This window comes from Danio rerio, chromosome 23 (assembly GCF_049306965.1).
Source record: "Danio rerio strain Tuebingen ecotype United States chromosome 23, GRCz12tu, whole genome shotgun sequence".
NCBI lineage: Eukaryota > Metazoa > Chordata > Actinopteri > Cypriniformes > Danionidae > Danio > Danio rerio.
Genome location: NC_133198.1, coordinates 9,820,204 through 9,843,808, shown reverse-complemented (window position 1 = coordinate 9,843,808; position 23,605 = coordinate 9,820,204). Strand labels below are relative to the sequence as shown.

General features: G+C 36.4%; 1 protein-coding gene across 4 annotated transcripts in view; it reads left to right on the top strand.

Moving 5' to 3' along the window:
• Positions 1–23,605, top strand: part of lama5 (laminin, alpha 5) — a 206,831-nt gene that overhangs the window by 60,415 nt on the left and 122,811 nt on the right. For all 4 annotated transcript variants that reach the window (XM_073938014.1, XM_073938013.1, XM_073938012.1 and 1 more), the window contains 4 exon segments: positions 1,165–1,283; positions 1,402–1,572; positions 2,100–2,197; positions 18,375–18,490. In XM_073938014.1, coding sequence (XP_073794115.1) covers positions 1,165–1,283; positions 1,402–1,572; positions 2,100–2,197; positions 18,375–18,490 — 504 coding nt within the window.

Sequence of the window (23,605 nt, the reverse complement as noted above, 5' to 3'; positions counted from 1 at the left end):
ACACACACACACACACACACACACACATATATATATATATATATATATATATATATATATATATATATATATATATATATATATATATATATATATATATATATATGTGTGTGTGTGTGTGTGTGTGTGTGTGTGTGTTTATATCTCTGATTACTGTCTGGCTGGTTTCTGTCCTCTACTTGTGCTAAAAAGGCAATAATGGTCCAACAGTCCTGACCATTATCACCAGTAAAGCCTAGAAAAACAGGGCATCAGTGTATTGTAAACAGTGTAATATTGTAATACTTAATGTTTTAAATAGGTTTGAATATTCCTTTCCAGTTATCAAATAAATGATTTGTTCCTTCATTACAGTTTTGTAAATATTAAATTATTTTACGTTCAAAATTGTAACATATACATCCGTTTAAAACCTATGACTGGTGGAAAAACATATTTCTGTAATTGTGTACCTGGGTCTCCACTTTTGCCATGGCCTCCTTAGGCTTACACAAACTCATCCAACATGTTTTTCTGAACCTTTTAACAAAAAATGTCCTCCATTTGAAAAATGTCCATCGCTGTTGCAATTTCTAGCCAAGAATTATTGATCATCTGGTTATCTCTATGATCACTGATCATAAAGGTGTCTGTACAGGCATACTGTTTCAGACAAAATCTCTGCAAAGTGTTTCATATTTCACTCAAATCAAACACAGTTGAAACCCGCACACTGTTCGCTCAAGTCTCAAAAAAAAACAAAACATGTACTTCGCCAGCCAAAATCATGTCGCGCACACCCAAAGCAAATTTCCGCAAACTCCGCGAAGAGGTCACATTCGCCGCGCATACTCAAGTGAACTAGCGGAAGCATCGAGTATAAACCAGGCTTAAAAAAAGTCACTTCATCTTTGAAACGCCTCTAGGGCAGTATGCTCGGGCACCCTGTCTGAATTGGGAAACATGATGGGCTGCAGCTGGAAGGGCATCTGAAGTGTAAAATATACACTTAATACCTAGACTGTTTATTCCTCTGTAGCGACCCCAGATTAATAAAGGGACTAAGTCGAAAAGAAGATGAATAAATGAATGATGTACATGGATAAATACTTACAATGATTGTTCCAATAAAAATAGATAATAGATTTCTCAACTGGTTTGTTCATTGTCTGTTTTTTACTCTAGCCTCAAAGAGAGACTGCATTGAGCGGTTTGGCCAGAGGACTATCGAGCGGATCTACCATGATGACGATGTCATCTGCACAACAGAGTACTCTCGAATTGTCCCATTGGAGAATGGAGAGGTACGGAAATGTAGAATTCATGGCCCAACACTGGTCGATCTCTCCTGCTTACGCTTTTGTAGATATACAGACTTACTTTTGGTGCTGAAATAGTATCTCACATCTCACATTTGTTCAGATTGTGGTGTCTCTGGTAAATGGACGACCCGGAGCCATGAACTTCTCCTATTCTCCCGTTTTGAGGGAGTTCACCAAAGCCACCAACATCCGCTTGCGTTTTCTGCGCACCAACACACTGCTGGGTCACCTGATGGGCAAAACCTTGAGAGACCCCACAGTCACACGAAGAGTAAGACTACACTTCAGTTTTTAGAATGGACAGAAATTACAAACAAAGCTTCGTCATGTGATCTGTTTTTTGTAAATAGGCTCATTTACAAAGAGTTAAACAGTTGATTTTTACCATTTTTCAATCCATTCACCCGATCTCTAAGTCTGGCAGGAACACCTTTAGCTTAGCTTAGCATAAATCATTGAATCAGATTAGACCATTAGCATCTCATTCAAAATGACAAAATAGTTTTGATAATTTTACTATTTAAAGCTTGACTTATCTGTAGTTACATTGTGTCTAAGTGTAAGAGTCAAGCTTTAAATAGTAAAATAATTTTTTTGAGGGGGATGTTAATGGTCTAATCTGCTTCAATGATTTATGCTAAGATAAAAGTGCTCCTGCCAGGCCCCGAAAATCAACTGAATGGATTCTGAAATGCTAAAATTCAACTAGGGAATTGTAAAATGAGCCTAATACTCTCAAAAAAGTGGAGTGTTTCTTTAAACCTAAATTCTAAAACATCTTGTGCATTTGTTCCTCAGTATTACTACAGTATTAAAGACATCAGTATCGGAGGGAGATGTGTGTGTAATGGCCACGCTGAGGCCTGTAATGCTCAAGACCCCAATGATCCCTACAAGTAAGTGACCTTTAAGAATGTTTCATTTATTTATGTGTTTTTAAATGTCAGGCTCAAACTTCAGGTCAAATGGATAAGCATTTCAACGCATGTGAATATGCCACAACCTTGGAAAACCTTTTTTAAATGCACTATTCTGTTGACATAGAGATAAGACTTCATTCAAGAGTTCATAGTTAGATGATGATTGATAATAAAGCTGTTTTGCATGCTGTTCCAGAAGAGAACCCTGAGATTATAAGATCCTTGAGCCCTGGGCTCTCTTCCATTATCAGGGTGAGAGGGGAGGTTGAGTTCAGGTAGATCTTTATGAACAACCCTGACTTGTTTACGAATAATGGCAGATTGTAGGGTTAGCTACAGTATGCTGCTTACTGAGGGCTCGTCTATAGTGCCAAATTGCTTATATTGCGTGTTTTTGGATTGTGGGAGGAAACCGGGAAACCCACACAAGCATGGGGAGAACATGCAAACTCCGCACAGATATGTCGACTGGTCCAGTAAGGACTTTTAACCAGTGACATTGTTGCTGTGAGGCAACAGTGCTAATCACTGGGCCACCCTGCAGCCCAATTTAGGAAAAGGAAGGAGGAGTAGGGGTGGGAGGGGGTTTTTCAAGACAAAGATACTGAGGTGAGAAACTCTGGTATTTTCCAAGCATGCGTATGTTTGTGTGTGAATGAGAGGGCATGATGCTGTATTTAGCTTGTTTGTTGCTGTCTATATGTGTGTGTGTGTGTGCGAATAAGAGAGAGAGCTTTGTGCTGTCTGTGTGTGTGTCACTTGTTTGGTGCTGTGTGTTTATATGTGTGTTTGTTTATACAGACAGCTTGTTATAGGCTTTCTGGACTCTGTATAGCTGGGTGGTTTTCAGTTTTGTTCTCCCCCCACCCGTTAGCGGGAACGGGCACAGCAGGTTGAAAGTGGGGTGGGTCGGGCAGCTGGACAACAAATGCTGAATATAAGCGGGAGCGGTCGAGTTCAGACAAAATCCTGGCGGGAGCGGGTTATTATTATTTATTTATTTATTTATTTATTTGAGAAAAAATCTATTGTTGAATGTAATAGAATATAATAGATACTATACATAATCTAAATTTTATGTCTATATATTACAAAAGTGTACCCTTATTTCTCAACATTCCCAACAAATGTTAATAATTTCTATAGTAGAAAATAACAATATTAGATGGATTTCTGAATAGTCATATGACTCTGAAATCTGTAGTCATTTTTCTTAAAATTCAGCTTAATAAAATAATAATATAATGTATATTAAAGTTTTTTTCTTTAAAATAGATTCAAAATGATTTTCATTTAAAATAATACCTAACTAAATAGCTAAATGGTTTTACTATTTTTACTTAATTCAATGCAACTTTGGTGAGCATAACATAATAAATTGGATTTTTAATAAAGTTATGAAAAAAAACTTTAGATTTTTTTTGTAGTTAAGTCAGAAGTATTTGTCCTTTATTTGTTACAGAAGTCCTCTTGTGTTTTAATACATTATAAAATGCAGTGATATGTTGTTAAAGCTAAAATTATATAGGAAGATTCAATTGAACATAAATATGCAAATGTTGTTGCTACACTGTTGCAAATATGCAAATTTTCACAGATTTGTCCGTACACACTCTTATTTATGTAACTATTAGCCCGGGGACATTTCTTTCAGTAAATGTGCCAAAGAAGGAGGCTGAAATCATTTTGTTCATGAAGTTCTCTTTCCTGTGCCTGGAGGGAGTTAAAATGACTGTTAGTTTCCACCCGCATGACAGACCACCAGCACAAGCACATACATGCTGCCCGAGTTTGCACTTGCCTGATTCTCAACATTCTTACCCAAATGTTCACCTCAAGCCCAGAATTTCAATAAAACTTATTACATAACCTAAAGTTTTATTAAACTCCCGGGGGCCATTAATAACATAAAACAACCAAGCATGGTGTCTTTGTGTGTGTATGTTTAGAATATTTGCTCTAGAGTTTTTATCTGGAAGGATCATGGTTAGAGCAGTTCGTCTCCTCCAGGCGTGTGTCTCAGGACAGTGAGGGATGGTGGCGTTCTTCACTTCTGAGGCCCTACAGGCGTCTGGATATACTAGGTTTTTTTACGCATCCTGGGAGTGAAGCTATTTTTAGAGATTATTTACATTAGATGTCACTTACGCTGTTGTTGTCTATTGGACGAAATGCGTCAATAGTGCCACCATTTTAGTACAGTGTAGCGCTTCTTTGAAATGAATGTGGGACCAAGGTGCAGTGGAGGACTGGCCATCCAGAGCCAGCGCTATATATATATACATATATCTATGATCAGGAGTTTTCCCGATGGTTAGTATGCAAAATATTTATTTAAATTACATAAATTATAATTTTAAAACAATTTTCTTTTTTTTTTGCTTTGTGTGCTTGTCACTACACTCATATGCTTCTCTAAAGCCAGGCATCTTTAAATTGGCTTTAATATTGACTAGTGCAGTTGAATGACATTTGTCCTTGAAGCTCTGTACAAATGTGGTATATTTGTACATATATATATTGATATATATCTATGTTATATTTTATATTAATATATATATTGATATATATTTCTGTTATATGTTGCATTGATATATATCTATGTTCTTTCTTAACCTGCTAATTGACCCATTAAAATGGATCAGTTCACATTTGGATTTATTTCAGTGGGCTAAATTGTTAAAGGTTTTATTCTGGAGCCCAAGATATGAAATTCAAGACAAAAATAATGAACCAGGTCATGATTTATTAGTTTGCTCCCCGGATTTACTACTATGAATAATGTGTAAATAGACACATTACCTAAACTGAAGGCACAACTTAATATATTGAGTTCGAGTTTTGTGTACAACAATGTAATGAATTAGTAAATCATGTGTGAAATCTAGTAAATCAAGAAAATTAATTAATAAATTCAACCCAGGCTCATCCTGTAAACTTAGCCCCGCGCACGTTTCTAGAGACCGCGAAATACGTCCTGGGAGGTACGTATTTATGCAGTTTTTGTTTTCGCTAAGCCGCCGTGTGCGCTTTTTCGTGTCTCGAATGCCTCTCATGAGCGCGCACGGTTTGCTCTCGCGCTGTTTTTGCTTGCAAAGCCGCCGGAGCTGTTGTTCAGCGACTGTCTGTCTGACTGACTGATGACTGAACGATTGACTTGGTGGACGGCCAATCGGCCGACCCAGCCACCCTCCTCCTTCTTCCCTAAACCCAACCGACGATTAACAAAAGCCGTCCAGAAAAAGAAAAGCCCTCATCCGATTTTGACCGCGTTTTGGATTTCACCCCATTCTTGACGCGTTACGAACTCATTCGCTTTATTTTTTGGATTCTGTTTTTTGTCTTACCTGATTTCTGGAACCGTTCTTCCCTGGACTTTAACCTGTTAGTGAGGAGGTGAGCCGTCAGCTGGCAAGCGCAAAGAGGAGCGGCGTAACACCACCCTGTAGCGTTCGCTTCAAAAAACGAAATGCAGCCATACATTCTGGCCATGTAAATCGCAGTCTCCAGAAACGTCTGCAGGGCTACGTTTTTAGAATGAGCTTGGGTTGAATAAATTGTGCCCATCGTAATTTTTTCAATAACAATTTACAAATAATATTCTATTAATTTAATTTAATGTATTTATTAACATAAATAAACAGTGAACAACACATTTATTACAGTATTTTTTCATCTTTGTTTGTTAATGAATGAAAATTAGTTCATGTTAACTCACAGCGCATTAACTATGGATTTTAATAATTCAATAGTATATAATTTATAAAAGTACTGTTCATTCTTAGTTCATGTTAGTAAATACATTAAATAACATTTACAAATGGAACATTATTGTAAAGTGTTCATATCATACACATTTGCTTGTAAATCATTCATTTTTTTTACATAGTTTTACTACTTTAAATCATGTTCTGAGATGGTGGTCAGTAGTTTAAGTGTTATAATGAAATCCTTCAAACAGTTGAATTCCTCAAATGTAGTAATGTGTAATTATTTACTGTGGAAGACCTTTGGACATAAAGCAGATCACACTGTTTTTCAAAGGTTTGTGAAATATTTCAGGAATCTCGAGAGATATTCCTGGCTCTTTGTATGTCACAATCAAGATATATCCACTCCGGTCTGAGTTTTTGTCCCTGTTGATAAGTAGTCTGTTACTGTAGTCTGTCATTCCACAGATTCCTGCCGCGTTCGGTGTGAGCAAACAGCAATATGATCCACCTGGAAGGTGTCAGTCGTGTCAGTTTGAAGGAAAAAAAAAACTCCTATATGAGACTTATCAAAACCCAGAGGGCTAATACAGATAGCAACAAGAAACAGATGCTGACGTTGCGTCTAGAGAGGAGGGAGAACTTCCATAAGCTACATGGATCTTTGTTGAATCTTTGTGCTTTGTGATTTCCTTTATATAGTTTTTTTTTTTGATGTGCATGTAACTGATATTGTGGAAATCTACTGATATGAATGTGATGGGAGTTATAGGAGACCAGATGTTTTCCTTTGAGACTGTCACACCAATGTTTTTTAGCATGTGACACGCTCTCTTGAACTGCTCGAAAGAATCAGTTTGCAATTACATTAACCATCAGGAAATAATGAACATTTTTATAAAACAGTTCTTTTTCAGTTTTGGTTCTTGAATCTGATTATATCTGGCTTATATCCATGCAAAATTCTGCCAGTAACAGCACTTGTCCAGCCTTTTAACCCTTCACCCTTGTGTATTACTCCACCCACGTACAGTGACAAGCAGGGGACGGTCTACAGTTTGACAAATATTGCTACTGTTGGTCAACATAATGCACTTTTGAGTTTTTTAGGTTATATTGTAGTTGTTTAGATTGCAGCTATGCAGTTTATTTATAAGGATAGTACCTATTTGCAATATTTATAATAACTGAGAAACAGCACATCTGCGGCCATTACAAGATGTCCTTGCTGGTGCCCGCAGCTTGATGACGTAGGTGATCATCAACTATGTAGTGTACCTTGTACCAACCATGCTAATGTGACGGTTAGGTTTTGGGTTGGAGGAGGTGTAGGCGATCGTCAACTACGTAGTGGACCTGGTCATCTACATCATCAGGCTGCACATTCACAGCAAGGACTGTCTCGCCCATTATCTTTGAGAAAAGACAGTTGACAATGTCCATCCACAAGATGGTAACAAATACGCGTAATAAGCCATAAGAGAAAAACAGCGAAATTTTAAACTACAGCAGATTAAATTATTATTAAACAGGTGAAAGTCGATCTCTCTCTTTTGTATTTTGAAGTGCTGTATTTATACTAAAGTAATATTGTGATCTCCCGGTTGCAACAGAGCAGGATTGGGAGATATCTCTGTAGACTGATGGCATTTCATGCTGTTCAGGCTTGTAATCTTAAAATGTGAGCAAAATGACCTGTTTTGTCATAGACATTATGCTAGAGAATCATTCAATTTCTAGCTCTAAAGTGACGTTGGTGAAGTAGCAATGGTTCTTGCTGCTCTGACATTAGCTGCAAATCTGAATTAATGGCGGAAGAAAGTAGTTCCTCTTACAAAAGGGTTTTGAGACTCTCCGTGTTTGATTTTCTTTTTTATATACACAATTATCGAACTGTTGTATGAACGCAATATCACATTTGTAGCAGTGTGATGTGGCTGTATATTGTCACTGGTGGGACACACACCTCCCACCAGAGCCAATATACAGCCACATCGCACTGCTACGAGTGTGATATTGCTCATATAAAAAGCGGTAAAAGCTATATTTTATTGTTAACAGTGAAGACAAAAAAATGTCATGCTACATTGTTTGTTAAATCAGCTTAAAAAGAATCTTTAAGGGATATCTTACCTAAAAATGGAAAATTACATTGTCTGCTGCATCAAAGACTATCAAGAAAAATATGTTCCTTAATCACTATACACATGGAAAGTGCAAATGTGAGATTAATGCGTTATTGGATATATTAAACATCACAGTATGCACACATTTGCACATTAATAAGTAACATTTTTAAAGCTTAGGTTGTCAATTTATATATTATTTTTTATTTTGGTAACATTTAGCTTAATTACTAATTCTAACAATTGACTAGTGGCTTAGTATCTGCCTATAATTAAGATATTAGCTGTTTGTTTACTCGGTTCTGTATCCCTAATTCTACCTATCCAACTACTTTAATAAGTACTTTTTAAAACAGCTATTTTAAATTTTTTTTAAAGTAAAAGTCATAGTTAATGGTTTATTAATTGTACCTTTAAATAAAGTGTGACCTTTATGTTATTAATTTATTTATTATTCTTATTATTATTTTATTTACATTTGTTTATTTGTTTCATTTATTTTTTCTCTTTTTTCATGTGCATAAGTTCAGATTTTTTATTTTTATGGTGATGAGTATGTTATTTTTATTGCTCTAAAGTGAAATAATATATATATATATATATATATATATATATATATATATATATATATATATATATATATATATATATATATATATATATATATATATATATATATATATGCAGTTGAATTCAGAATTAGCCCCCCCCCATTAATTTTTCCCCCAATTTCTGTTTAACAGAGAGCAGATTTTTTCAACACATTTCTACATATAATAGCTTTAATAACTCATCTCTAATAACTGATATATTTTATCTTTGCCATGATGACAGCAAATAATATCTAAATTTCTAAATATTTTTCAAGACACTTCTATACGACTTAAAGTGACATTTAAAGGCTTAACTAGATTAGTTAGGTTAACTAGGCAGGATAGGGTAAATAGGCAAGTTATTGTATATCAATGGTTTGTTCTGTAGACTATCGAGACAAAAAATTAGGTTTAAGGGGCTAATAATTTAAACCTTAAAATGGTCTAAAATGGTAATAATTGGACCTTTTATTGTAGCCGAAATAAAACAAATAAGACTTTCTCCAGAAGAAAAAATATTATCAGACATACTGTAAAAATTTTCTTGCTCTGTTAAACATCACTTGGGAAATACTTAAAAAAGAAAAAAAAATCAATGGGCGGCTAATAACTCTGAATTCAACTGTACACAGAAGGCTGAGAAGAAAAATGCTAATTTTATTTAAAAATTCAGATGGTGTTCAAAGATTTTTGCATCTGATTTCTTTATTTGTTAAACAAATAATAGTTTTTTTATATAACATTTTTAAAGCATTAAAATGATTAAGAGGCCAGTGAAAACAGGTCAAGGGATTCCTGTTGATATTAAATGCTGTATATATTGCATCCAAAAGAATGTTTTCGACATTGGTAATAATAAAATGAACGATTTAAAAAAATTTCTAACAACTTCAGATTTTTCAGCAACAATGTTTACATGATGAATGGCAAAGAGTGGATGGGTTTAATTGACAAGGCTAAATGAGGGTGACCCAGAGATTGAGTCAGACGTTGAAGAGATCAGAGGTCAATCTGTGAAGCGTGCTCCATCTAAGCTTCCCACATGCACCTGTTTGCCCTGCAGGTACCAAGAATTCAACTGATGTCAGTTTGCAGTTGATTTATGGGAAAATTCAGGTAGAGATGTAACTTTTTCCATGCTGTAAGCTGAAGCCCCTAGCAGAAGACGTTGAAGCATGTGTGTGTAAAGGTCTTAGAGGAGATTTAGAGGGCAGTCGAGGGTTAATAGACTCGGGATGTGACTAGGTTATATGGTTGGCTGTAGCTCATTTAAAGCAAGGCTCTGGAACGCTTGCTCTGACTTGTGGACGGGTGCTAATGAAGGATTCAATTGCAGCTCAAGCTTGACCATCCAAACAGATTCAAGGAAACTAAAGTGCATGGTTGAGTGGAAGTCTGTGTCCTTCCAGTTGTGTATGTGTGCTGCTGCATTTTGTGTATTCATATACAGGACTGCATAAAAAAAGATAAAAGTTTCTATCAAAACACTCTTTGTTGAAAAAAACATTCTAGAAGCTGTTTCAATGAAAAAAATGAAATTCATGAAAGAGTAAATTTACATGTAATATATATATTTTTTCAAGATGTATATTATGGGTTATGTAGGTTGGTTTACACTAAGGGTGCTTTCACACCTAGATGTTTGTTTCAGAACCTAGTGCGTTTGCCCCCTTAGCGCGGTTCAGTTGGGAATATGTGAAACCAGCAATCGTGCTCTGATTAGTGTCAGTAAAGGAGGTGGTCTCGGCTCGATTGAAATTAACTCTGGAGCAGTTCGGTTGTAGTAGCAATAAGATGCAACAAACTAACAAACCAGTTTATATGACTGTATTGTGGATATTTAATAGCCATATGCAGTTGAAATCAGAATTATTTGCCCCCTGAATTATTCGCCCCCCTGTTTATTTTTCCCCAATTTCTGTTTAACGGAGAGCAGATTTTTTTTAACACATTTCTACACATAATAGTTTTACTAACTCATTTCTAATAACTGATTTATTTTTTCTTTGCCATGATGACAGTAAATAATATTTGAGTAGATATTTTTCAATACACTTCTATACAGCTTAAAGTGACATTTAAAGGCTTAACCATCAAAACAATCTATAGACTACCAAAACTAAAAGCTTTAAGGGGCTAATAATTTTGACCTTTTGAGTGAAAAACTGCTTTTATTCTAGCCAAATAAAAAAAATAAGACTTTCTCCAGAAGAAAAAATATTATCAGACATATTGTGAAAATTTCCTTGCTCTGTTAGACATCACTTGAGAAATATTCAAAAAAGAAAAAAAAATTAAAAGGGGGCTAAAAGTTCAGACTTTAACTGTATATGGCTATATGAAAAAAATAATAAGTGGAGATTTCATTCTTACTGGTAAAAGTGCGTTTTATGTTGAATACGAAAGTAAAAAGCATTCAGTCTAACTGAACTATTAAAAATATACACACTACCAGTCAAAAGTTTTTTGTTTTTTTTAAAGAAAATTATTCTGTTTATCAAGGCAGCATTTATTAAATCTAATAAAATGTTAAATATTTGTTGAAATATTAAATAACTGCTTTCTTATTGTATGTAGTTCCAAATGAAATTATTACTCCTTTCATTATTGCTTTAATTACTATTACATTATTTATGGTATTATTAATAATAATAATATTTATTATTATTATTGATTATTTTCTGTTTAATGAGGGATTTCTGAAACGATCATTTGACTCTGAAGACTGTAGTACTGAAGCTGAAAATCATCTTAAAAATCACTGGAATAAATTATTAAATTAAATTCTAAACTACTTTTGAACAGTTATTTTAGTGCAATAGCAATTTTACAATGTGTACTGTATTTGTAATGAAATAAATGCAGCCTTGATGAGCAGGAGAAGCTTATTTTAAAACATTTAAAAATCCTACTGACCAGTAGTGTTTAATTTATACACTAGTAGTGAATAATATCAGTAAATGTAACACAGGGAGTGACACAGACAGCTGAGTTAGGATCAATGTGCAGGTTTATTGGAGTCGTCAGGCAAGCAATGGTCAACACAGGTGCAAACAGATGTATAAAGGAAGTCCCAAATTGTAGTTAAAAGTATCAGGCGAGAGGTCAAAAGGCGGGCGGCAGACAGGGACAAAAAGGTTAACAAAGCTAAGGTCAAAAACACAGGAAACCAAGACAAGGATAACAAGTTGTAATGTCACTTTACAGATGAACTAGACTTGGCAATGGGAATGAGTGAGTGTGCTGCTTTAATAGTATGTGTAATCAGTCTTTGACAATCCTCAGGTGGTGCGAGTGTAATCAGTCAAGATGAGGAAGCATGTGTGTGTGTGAGCGAAGTGCATGTATAAATATGTAGTTCAGAAATGGCGGATTGTAGTCCATGGTTATTGTGAATGAGATCCAGCGATCTTAGGATTTACGAAAGCTGGTGATCATGGCATGAAGGTTTTGGATTATTTGACTTCTGATATATAATTGACATTTTTTTAAAACCCTTGACAATTGAAATGAGGCTGTGGATGAGAAATTCTGATTTATAATTGGTGATGACTATGTCTTTAGGTGTCACTATTTAAAATGAAAGTACACCTTTTCGTTAATAATGTCTCATTTCTTATTGTCATGAATTGAAATGACGTATGACAGCTATGAGAGTGGAATCCCAGAAAATAAACCAAACTCTGACCAATATGAGGAGAACTTACTTGCACGTGACTTGTTTTAACTATATTGGGCCATTTAGAAACTTTATGCACCAACAAAAAGCAACATTGTAACAATTTTAATCGCTGTTTCTGATAAAAACAATTGATCTGCAGATGTGAAAGCACCCTAAGACAAATGTTTGACGTGAATATTTGATTGTTATTAAGTCAGACCAAATTGACCTTTTTTTCAGAGCCACTGCTGTTATATAAATTACTACTTTACTAAATAAATTATATAATTATATAATAAATTTTACAAACAGACTGTTTTGAGAAAGAAGCCAGAACTAGTTGTCTGTATTTATTGCAGTGAATTTACACCTAGGGCTCTATCATACACCCGGCGCAATGTGGCGCAAGGCATAACGCAATGGTTGTTTGCTAGTTTCAGCTTGGCGCAAGAGTCGTTTTTACGTTTTGCGTCACGCTGTTTAAATAGCAAATGCATTTGCGCTCATATGTGCGCCTATAGACGTTCTGGTCTAAAAAGGAAGGCGCTCTGAGGTGCATTACTGGCGCTTTGCTATTTTGAGAAATTATTATAGATTAGACCAAAACAAAGCCGGTCTATTGTCCAGCGCAGAGCATGTTAGCTGTGCGCCTCGCTTACACACTGCTTAATACACACAAGATGTAGAGCAATACGCAAATATATTTACAAATGAAAAAGAATAAAAATATTAAGGATATATATAGGATATAGGCGAGGGAGTGGCGCAGTAGGTAGTGCTGTCGCCTCACATCAAGAAGGTCGCTGGGTCGCTGGTTCAAACCTTAGCTCAGTTGGTGTTTCTATGTGGAGTTTGCATGTTCTCCCTGCCTTCACGTGGGTTTCCTCCGGGTGCTCAGGTTTCCCCCCACAGTCCAAAGACATGCGGTACAGGTGAATTGGGTAGGCAAAATTGTCAATAGTGTGTGTGTGGATGTTTGCCAGAGATGGGTTGTGGCTGGAAGGGCATCCGCTGCGTAAAAACTTGCTGGATAAGATGGCGGTTCATTCCGCTGTGGCGACGCCGGATTAATAAAGGGACTAAGCCGACAAGAAAATAAATGAAATGAATGAATATATAGGATATAATAAGGATATATTTGGAATATAAATATTAAGGATTAAAAAATTACTAAACATATCATTTTCTAGCCTACATAAATTTAAAAACTGCCTTCATGCCTTCTTCATCTCGGGAGGCTTTTTCAGTTAATTCGTAACAATTTGCTTTTGTATAATGTTATCATTATAAGGAGACTAGCAGTACTATTTATTATATCCATATTTGTATTTGTTTTATTAAAAACTAATTTAGATTTGCCCACCTGTCAGGTTTTAGACCATATGGGGCACAGCATGTGTATTTGGTTTTTTGACCACACTTCCTTATTATTGTTCATTTATTCATTTGCTGGAAATTAGAACTGAATTTAGAAATAGTTTTGAAACAAATCTTTGCTCTTTAACAAAATTAATTATTTATAGGCTAATTGATGTCTGTGCGTACAAGGTTACACTATCCACGAGAGCGAAAGTGAAAGTAGATAATGAGACGCCTTATCTCTGATACTCGCACTGTAGATGCTTTGTTTCACTGTTTCTCTAAAGCGCTCAGTTTTTCCACTTACAATTTCCGTCATGTAAATAGCAAAGGCGCGACACAACTGGCTCTTAGAGGGAATGGGAGATGAGACTCTGATTGGTTTATTCTCAAAACACACCTTTAACTCATTAAGAAAATAAGCTCAGCCCTTTTAGACCATGCGCTACGGCACAAAGCGGATTTTTCCGTCCTCATATTAGCAAAAGTAGATTCTGACACGCCCTGAAAGCGTTTGCACCCTGCGCTTTGCACTTTGCACATGGACCGTCAAAATAGAGCCCCTAGAGTTTGTTTCGGAACCTGGTGCATTTACCCTCCTAGTGCAGTTCGATTGGGAATATGTGAAACCCGCAATAGGCATAAATCAGTCCATCACCACCTAAATGAGGTGGTCTCGGCTCGATTGAAACGAACTCTGGAGCAGTTTGGTTATAGTGAGAAAGCAATCCAACAAACTCACAAAGTATTAAAAAAATTACTACTTTACTAAATAAATGATATAATAATATAATACATTTTACAAACAGAATGTTTTGAGAAGGGAACCAGAACTAGTTGCCTGTTCTTTAGTATTTATTGTAGTGAGTACCAAAACCCGAACAGCTGTTAAACAAAAAATTTTTGTAACTTTACAATCTGCACCAAATCGGTATTGTAAATGTATAGATTGTAGAGTCTTTCGTTTGAGCTGGTATGCTTCTGTCTGTATTAATAAAAAACTCAGAGTGATGGTACAGCAACCATACATTTTTGTTTTTGGTCACTGAATAATTTGTTCAAGACATTTGTTCAAAAATGCTGATTGATACATTATAAAATCTCAGACTTGTTCAATCATTCGCTTAAACTGAGACTTAAGGTCACTGGTTTGAGTCTAGGCTGGGTCAGTTGGCGTTTCAGTATGGAGTTTGCATGTTCTCCCCGTGTTGGCGTGGGTTTCCTCCTGGTGATCCGGTTTCCCCCACAGTCCAAAGACATCCGCTATAAGTGAATTGAATACAGTAAATTGGCCGTATTGTATGAGTGTGTGTGAATAAGAGTGTATGGGTGTTTTCCAGAACTGGGTTGCAGCTGGAAGAGCGTCCTCTGCGTAAAACATATGCTGGAATATTTGGCCGTTTATTTTGCTGTGGCGACCTCTGAAATAAAGACTAATCCGAAGGAAAATGAATGATTCTCAGCAATTGTGAAGCTCTAGTTAGATGTTAGCAGCAGTAGTAGTAGCAGTTTGTACAGTAGTAGTAGTTTGTAAAAATTGTAATTCTCAACTATTCCTGAAATCTAAATATATATATTTTTAATTGTTATTTGGTTATCCTATTATATTCACATTTTACCATTCTTAGAAAACTATAAATGCTTTATTATCATAGTTTGAAGGTCATTAAATATGATTATCATTTAGGTCTTTCTTCACTTTTTTAGCATCTGCTATGTAGTTTTTTGATGCTACATGTGTAAATGTAGCCACCCATGTGCAGACCTCCGAGTCTCAGCTAATTCGATTAGCTTTTCAGATGTCGTTGGAAAATTTAGCAAGCGTGAAGAACTTAACCCTTTCAAACTCTGAGTTTTAAAGCCTCTGCATCATCCCAATTCACTGTTTTCCTGGAAGCAGCAAGGTCAATGAGGAGGGTAGACACTTGAATAAAAACACTTTCAGCTCTTGTGTGGCTCATTTGATGCACATAGACAATAAGCACTTTAGGATTTGCATATTCTGGCGCCTCAAGATAGAGTGATTCGCATGAAACGAAGTGTCAAGAAGTGACATTTCTATACAAGACTCACATTGAAGCTCTGTTCTACAGTTTAAAATGCATTCACTCATTCTTTTATTTATTAAATTCTTTAAAAGTTGTCATATTAATATATAAATTTATTATTTATATAACTTTAATGCAGTTATTTCAAGGTCCTTTACACTATAATATGTCCTGATTTAGAGTTTAGACCATTTAATGTATGGCAAACATATAATTAACATGTATAGTTGAAACCAGAAGTTTACATACATAAAAACAAATAAAAAGGCACATAACCATTTAAAAAAGTCAGATGTTATTGTTAATGTCTTGTTCTCTTTTAGGTAAGTTAAGATTATCAAATTTGTCTCTGTTATGCTTAATAGCAGAATTATAAGAGAGATATTTTTTGAGAAATTGTTATAACTTTTCTTGAAATTCAAGTTTACATACAATAAGATCATTATGCAACCCAAGCTCATTCTGGAAACGTAGCCCTGCGGACGTTTCTGGAGACCGCGATTTACGTGGCCGGAGGTACGTAAGGCCGCGTTTAGTTTTTTTCGAGCCGACGGCTCGCCTCCGAGTAGAGGGCTTTCCCAATGCAACCAGTTTGTCCGCTTAGCTCACAGCGTTGCGTCGGCAGAGGCCCCGGAGAAGGAGGAGGAGCCGGCCGCGGGGACAAAGACCGGGATCGAGTCCGGGAAACAGCGGTTCCGGAAATCAGGTAAGACGAAAAACGTAATCCGAAAAATAAGGGCGAGAACGCAGCGGGATCCGAAAACGCGGTCGAAATCGAATGCCAGGGCTTTTGCTTTTTTTTTTTCTGGACGGCTTTTGCGACCGTTGCTCGGGTTTAGGGAAGGAGGAGGAGGAAGAGGAGGGCAGCCGAGTCGGCCGATCCGGCGGCTTTTCGCACAAGAACGGCGCGAACGGCGCGCGCTCCCGAGAGGCGCCCGAGACGCGAAAAAGCGCGCACATCGGCCTCTCGTGGCTCCGTGAAAACAAAAAACGCTCGAAAGGTACCTCCCGGGACGTAAATCGCGGTCCGCAGAAACGTCCGCGGGGCTACGTTTCCACAATGAGGCAGGGTTGTCATTATGCCTCTAAAAAAGTTCAGATGATGGTGCCAAGGTTTTGGAAGTTTCTGATTGGCTAATTGACAACATTTGAGTTAATTGGAGGCACAACTGTACAATAGTATTTAGGGAAAACCTCAAACACACTGCTTCCTTGTGTGACAACATGGGAAAATCAACAAGCCAGAATCAACAAAAAAAAAAGCCAGATAACAATTTGCTAAGTTACACTGGGAACAAGAATAATTTATGGAGACGTCCTGTGGTCTGATAGAACTAAGATTGAACTGTTTGACCATAATGACTAGTGTTACATTTGGAGTACAAAGGGAATAGCTTACAAGCCTAGAAACACCATCCCAACTGTGAAGTATGGAGGCGGCAACATCATGTTGTGGGGTTGTTTTGCTACAGGATGGAGTGGTCCACTTCATAGCATAGATGGCTTCATGAAGAAATTACGTTATGTAGAAATACTGAAGCAACATCTCACGACATCAGCCAGGAAATTAAAACTTGGCCACAAATGAGTCTTCCAAACAGATCATGACCCTAAGCATTCTGCCAAAATAGTTAACAAGTGCTTTAAGGACAACAGAGTGAATGTTTTGGAGTGGCCATCACAAAGCCCTGAACTCAATCCTATAGAAAATGTGTGGGCAGAATTGAAAAAGCTTGACAAGTTTGAATTAATTACACCAGTTCTGTCAGAAGGAATGGGCCATAATTCCTTCAAACTATTGTGAAAAGCTTGTGGAAGGATACCCAAAACATTTGACCAAAGTTATACAGTTTAAAAGCAAAGCTTAAAAAATACCAAGGAAATGAATGTACTTTTGACTGTCTTGAAATTAATAAAAAAGATTTTTTCATTATTCTGGCATTGAGCAAATGTAAATCATTAAGGTAATCCTAACGGACCTAAAATAGTAAACGTTTAGTATGATTTACCATCAGAAATTAAAAAAAAAAATGGTTGTTCCTTTTTTTAGTGTATGTAAACTTCTGGTTTCAACCGTATATGTAGTGTAAAAATACTTCAGTACACATTTAATGATATTTTTAGTACCTGACAAAATCTGCTTTACCTGAAAATTGTTTAAAAGCATGTGAATAAGTAGAAATGTGATGTTTAGAGCTTCAGAAAAGTTGGTCAAAGTGTCATCAAGAACACAATTAATGGTAACACTTTACAATAAGGTTCATTAGTTAATGCATTTACTAAGATGAACTAATCATGAACAACACATGTACAGGATTTACTAATCATAATTAAACATTTACTAATGCATTATTAACATCCAAGTCCATGCTTGTTAACATTAGTTAATGCACCATGAGTTAACATGAACTAACAATGAACTACTGTATTTTCATTAACTAACGTTAACTAACATGAACAAATACAGTGGTAAATGTATTGTTCATTGTTTGTTCATGTTAGTAAATGCATTAATTAACATTAACTAATGAACCTTATTGTAAAGTGTGACCCAATTAATCTTAGTTTATTTTGTGCAACTGTTTTAAGGTACAAACATTTGTGACTGTTTTGGTCGTTTAACCTGTGACTTGTCTCTAATGTCTGTGTATCTCAGGCTTCAGTGTGACTGCCAGCACAACACTTGTGGCACGTCATGTGATCGCTGTTGCCCCGGCTTCAACCAGTTCCCATGGAAACCAGCCACGACTTACAGTGCCAATGAATGTGAACGTGAGTTTGTCTTTTCCTCTCCAGCAAAGCAAGCAGAACAATGTTTTCATACCTGCTGGTGCCTCCTTGACGCACTATTCACAAAACATGATTTCTGTCTTGTGGCAGATTCTTTTTTCTTTCCTCTCTTTTTTATGAATGTACAAAAATGTTTTTCTTCATTTATGTCTTGTTTCTTGGTCAAATATCTAAGAATTCGTAAATCAGGAAGCATTTTTTAGACAAATTTTAAAAAATGTCTTGTTTGTAGTAATAAAAACTTAAAATCAATTGAGTTTTTCCTTGAAACAAACCAATTAATCTGACAATTTCAAAGCGAAAACAAGATTATTTTTCTTACCCCACTGGCAGATAATCTTGCTTGTTTTAAACTCTTCTTAAGCATAAAAATGCCATAACATTTTTGCAGATATTTAAGAAACAAGCCGAGTAAACATTCTTGTTTATCTAAAAAACAATGCTGAAGTCAGATATTCTGCTTGGCGTTACGTTGCAGAACGTCTGTCTTTGTTTTGGTCATTTAACCCGCCCAATGCCAGTTTAGCCAATTAAATTTCAGCACCCGGGTTGCCTTGGTGGAAAACAATGTATTTTATTCATTCAGTCAGGAAGGCACTCAAAGTGTGCACCAAAACGCAATCTCCGGTGGACAGAAACAGCCTCCAAAATGAGACGCTCCACATGAGGTGGTTATTATTTAGAAAATAATATAAATATTATGAATGTAAACATCAGGTGAGCAGTTTACATTGTAACCCCATGTGCTAAAAACATGCTATATGATGAGATATGCAGTGATAAGCAATTTAGCTTTTTGCACCAGACGAAAAACGACAGAAATTTAAATATAGAAAGCACAGAATAGTGCACTTACTGCACTCCAACAAAATGGTAAGTTTTATAATCTATTTATTACATATTAAACCTCTTTAACATTATTAAATGTACTTGCTGAATCACTGATATGTGTTAGTCATAGTTCTAAAGTTAAATTTCAAACTGCTTATTTTATTTTCTAGATCTGAGATAAACTATCTGCTGCTGCTTTCAGTAGTATAGCAATAAATGTAATGTAAAATGACATTCAAACTCACATTATTAGCATTTAACACTGAATAAAGCACATGAGGTTTACCTAAGATGATCATTGTCAGGTTTCTGTTGTTCAGCTGCAAAGAAATGTAAATTTCAGTAGTCGGTTAGAACAAAAACTCCTTTTAATTTGGAAAATACCTTCTATCGTGTGCCGTTGCTTTTATTTAGAATACAACTTAAGTCACCCTTCATGTTCGACAGGCTCACTCCTGTTTATGTGGTCAATTTGGCAACCTGCGCTTGCATGTGCTTTGAAGCAGGAGTGCAATACCTAGTTCAACCACTGAGTGTCTAGAACAAGGCAAACGCTAACAAAACCATTTTTACACTGCAGCTCTTTTTTTCTGAGCCAATAAAGGATTAAATACTGGCCCCTTTCACACATACAGACCTTTCCGGAAAATTGCTGTCAATTTTCCGGAAAGGTTGTATGTGTGAACAGGCCCTTTTTGAAAATACTGGTAAATTCGTTCTGGCTATTTTCCGGAAAAAGAAGTTGTAACATTACAGGTAATATGCTGGAATGCTGCGCTGTGTGAATGCAGAAGGAAGATTGCCGGAAAGAGCGCGTGCACGTCTAGAACATGCTGACGTGAGACGTCTGCTTTAGCCAATCAGAATAGTCAGACGCGTTCACGCCCGCGCGGTTTATGAGAATAAAAGCCTTTGATTATTTTTCCAGACACATTTAGCAGCTACAAATTAGTCAGATCACGTTTATATGTTCATTTCAATGCCAACCATGTAAATAAATATCGATAAGATGCTTATGATAAGCCGTTGTTTGTTTACCTTCAAGCTTTGTGTGTCCCTGAAACAGCCTGGGAGCGCCAGCACACACACACATATCATGTACATCTTGACATGCGAAAGTGTTTCTCTATATGTTTTCATCGAAGTTGTTCACATTACAGAACCATCCACAGAGTTTGTGATGTTGTCAAATGTTAACAAATACAAGCGTAGCTGTTTAGAGGTCATTTCTGGTTAATGATGTCAGAATTTACCGGTATTTTGAAATGGATGTGTGAATGCTCTTTTCCGGAAAAATTCCGTAACGTCCCCGCCTGTGTGAACAGCACTTTTTTGAATTTACTGGTAAAGTCGTTCCAGAAATTTTCCATATATTTATCGGTGTCACTGTGTGAAAGGGGCTACTGACTGCCAGTCAGAATACATTGAAATATAGAGGGTTCAAGCAATTTAAAGCTACAGACGGCAGCATTGCGGAAACACTCACTGCTTGAAAGATAGTAACTATCTAGAAAACACTTGGTTTGACCATGGGAAAGAATGAAAAAATCATTGTCTATGATAAATTGACACTAATAATAGTACACATCTTAAAGTACAACGATGTGTGCATCAAGTACGACAGTTTCTATAACTCTGGAGAGTCATGCAAAACTATAAATAAGACTAAACAAGAAAGTTAAAGTAATGCAAAATGCACACCATTATTGACAACTAGAAAGCAAAAAGCTTAATCCTGGTCATTTTAGGAGATTTAAAAACCCCAACACATTTTTTTTTTGTTGTCCCAACCAGGGGACATGTCTGAGAAAAAGAATGAATGGTTACCCTGTCTTAACTTGATTTAGGAGAAAGTGGATCTTTAATTTTTCAAAAAATAATGAAACTCATTAAACTTTCTACTTTTTAAAGAGGCATTCCTAGTTTTCCATGTAAATAATAATAATAAAACAAGTAATTGTTAAATAATAATCAAAAGTAATTAGTTAATATGAAGTAAAATAAACGAATACCTCCACTAACGTGTATGCATATTTTAGCCAGAACTGACGTCACACATTTTCCTGTGGGAGAACATTTTGCTTAATGTCCCTGGTTGAATGAGGATGTTTGTTAGTTCATTTTAGGATCAGCACAGAATCTCTGCTTTAGTAAGACATCAGAGCTTGTGTGAATAGGAGAGGCTGGTGGTCTGTGTGAACGGCCCTCAGTGCGCTGTGAGCTCATGCAGACGCTAATCCAGTCTGGCTTCTCTCACATACTGTAAAACAGTCCCACAATCCATTAAAGCAGATCTCAGTCTCACTCTTTGGGTGTCTATGTGTGTATTGGGAGCTGTTTCAGTCTGGAAAGCGTTTCCGCTGAGCATATAGTTAGATTTCCGCTGTTTCTCACCTAATCTAATCTCTCGAGTTGCCGAATATAAAACCGCCCTTTTGTGCGAGGGACTGGCGTGAGGTTTATTGCACATCTGTGAGCAGAGCTGGCTTGAGGAAAACCAGAGAGAGTCTGTCTATCTGACAGGACTGTTTCATCTAATGCCGGGATACTGTGTCCTCCTCACCCTGCCATCAGTGCACTGGACCCTTAACAAAACACAGCCCCTCCACACTGCATGTCCTGTCAAAGCGTGAGAAGAAAAACACTCACTCATAGTCAGACACAACTTTTTAATGCCTGCTGGTGCGTGCCGTATGGAGTGATTAATGAGATTTTGCTAATCACAGATGGTTTAAATGCTAGCTTTTTATTTGTGAAAAGCAGGGATGTATATAAATGAATATATTTATAGCCAAAACCAGTCATTTTTAAGCCTCTGGAATGAAAACAGACACTAAAATATTAATTTTATGTCAGGGTTTCAGGAAGGATGAGGGAGCGAGGACTCAAATGCAACATAAGATGGTATTTATTAATAAAAATAAAACAGAAAGGACAACAAAAGCCACCCGAGGGGGAAAAACATAAAACAAACACTCAAACAATCTTGGATGGGCTGGCAGGACAAACAGGACTGGATCGCACAGGACATGGAAATAACGATGACGAACTGGCACAGGACTGAACACATGAGGGGATTATAAAGCAAAAGTAAATTGACACACAGGTGAACATGACAAACTAATAATGAGTTAACAAGGTGGGTGGGACTAGACAATAGACGGGAGAGCGTATGACACAGAGACAACACAAGCCATGCGCTCACATAAAACAGGACAAGAACATGCAGCCAATGAGAGAACTAATTAACCGCATGTTCAAGACAACACAAACACAACATTGAAGCACACGACAAAAGCACATGACCACAATGTAAACACATAGCCACGTGCTTTGACAACAGAAGCAAGACACAAGCATACGATGAATAAAAACACTCACCGTGCGCTCACACACGCAGCGTGCATGCTTCATCCCAGCGCCGACCAAAACCAACTAGACTGAGACGCTGGGAATGAAACACCACGCTGCAGACAGATGAAAACACAAACACGAGTACAAGAGCGTACACGCGGTGACACACACAATGACAGAAACAAGTGCTCGACCCAAGAAAACTTGAGCCGAGCACAACAGGACATGACTAGACATGACTAGTGTCCGGATTCTGCCACCAAAACAAGAATTTACATGACCAGAGTGGCAGAACCCTGACATTTTATGCACTCACCTTATGGATCATACTGTTAAGTGATGCATTGTGTGTATGCTTTACTAAAAAGATTGGTCTTTAATCTAGTTTTGAACTGATAAGAGTGTGCCTGAGCCTCTGACATTATCAGGAAGGCTACACAAGAGTTTAGGGGCCATAGATGTGAAGTCTCGACCTCCTTTAGTAGACTTTGCTAATCACAAATTAAATGTTTGCTTTTTATTTATAAAATAAGTAACAGAAAACATTAATGTATTTAACTAAATATATTTATAGCCATAACCATTCATTTTGAAAAAAAATTGAATGAAAACAGACATATAATTTTAGGGATAGTTTTTAGTTTTACTAAACTTCAGGCCATCTAAGATGTAGTAGGTAACTTTTTTTTTGTTTTAGTAAAAAGTTTTTTAGCTGAAATGTGGTCCTTGGTCATTCATAAAACGCAATTGTCAATTGTTATTAGTATTTTAAGTGTGAAAAAAACATATGATTAATACATGTCATTTGAATACAAAATATAAGGCAAGAAACTTACATTTCTTTATAACATTGCTTTTTCATTTAAAACATTTTTAAATAACAACATTTAAAACGCAAATTTATAACATCAC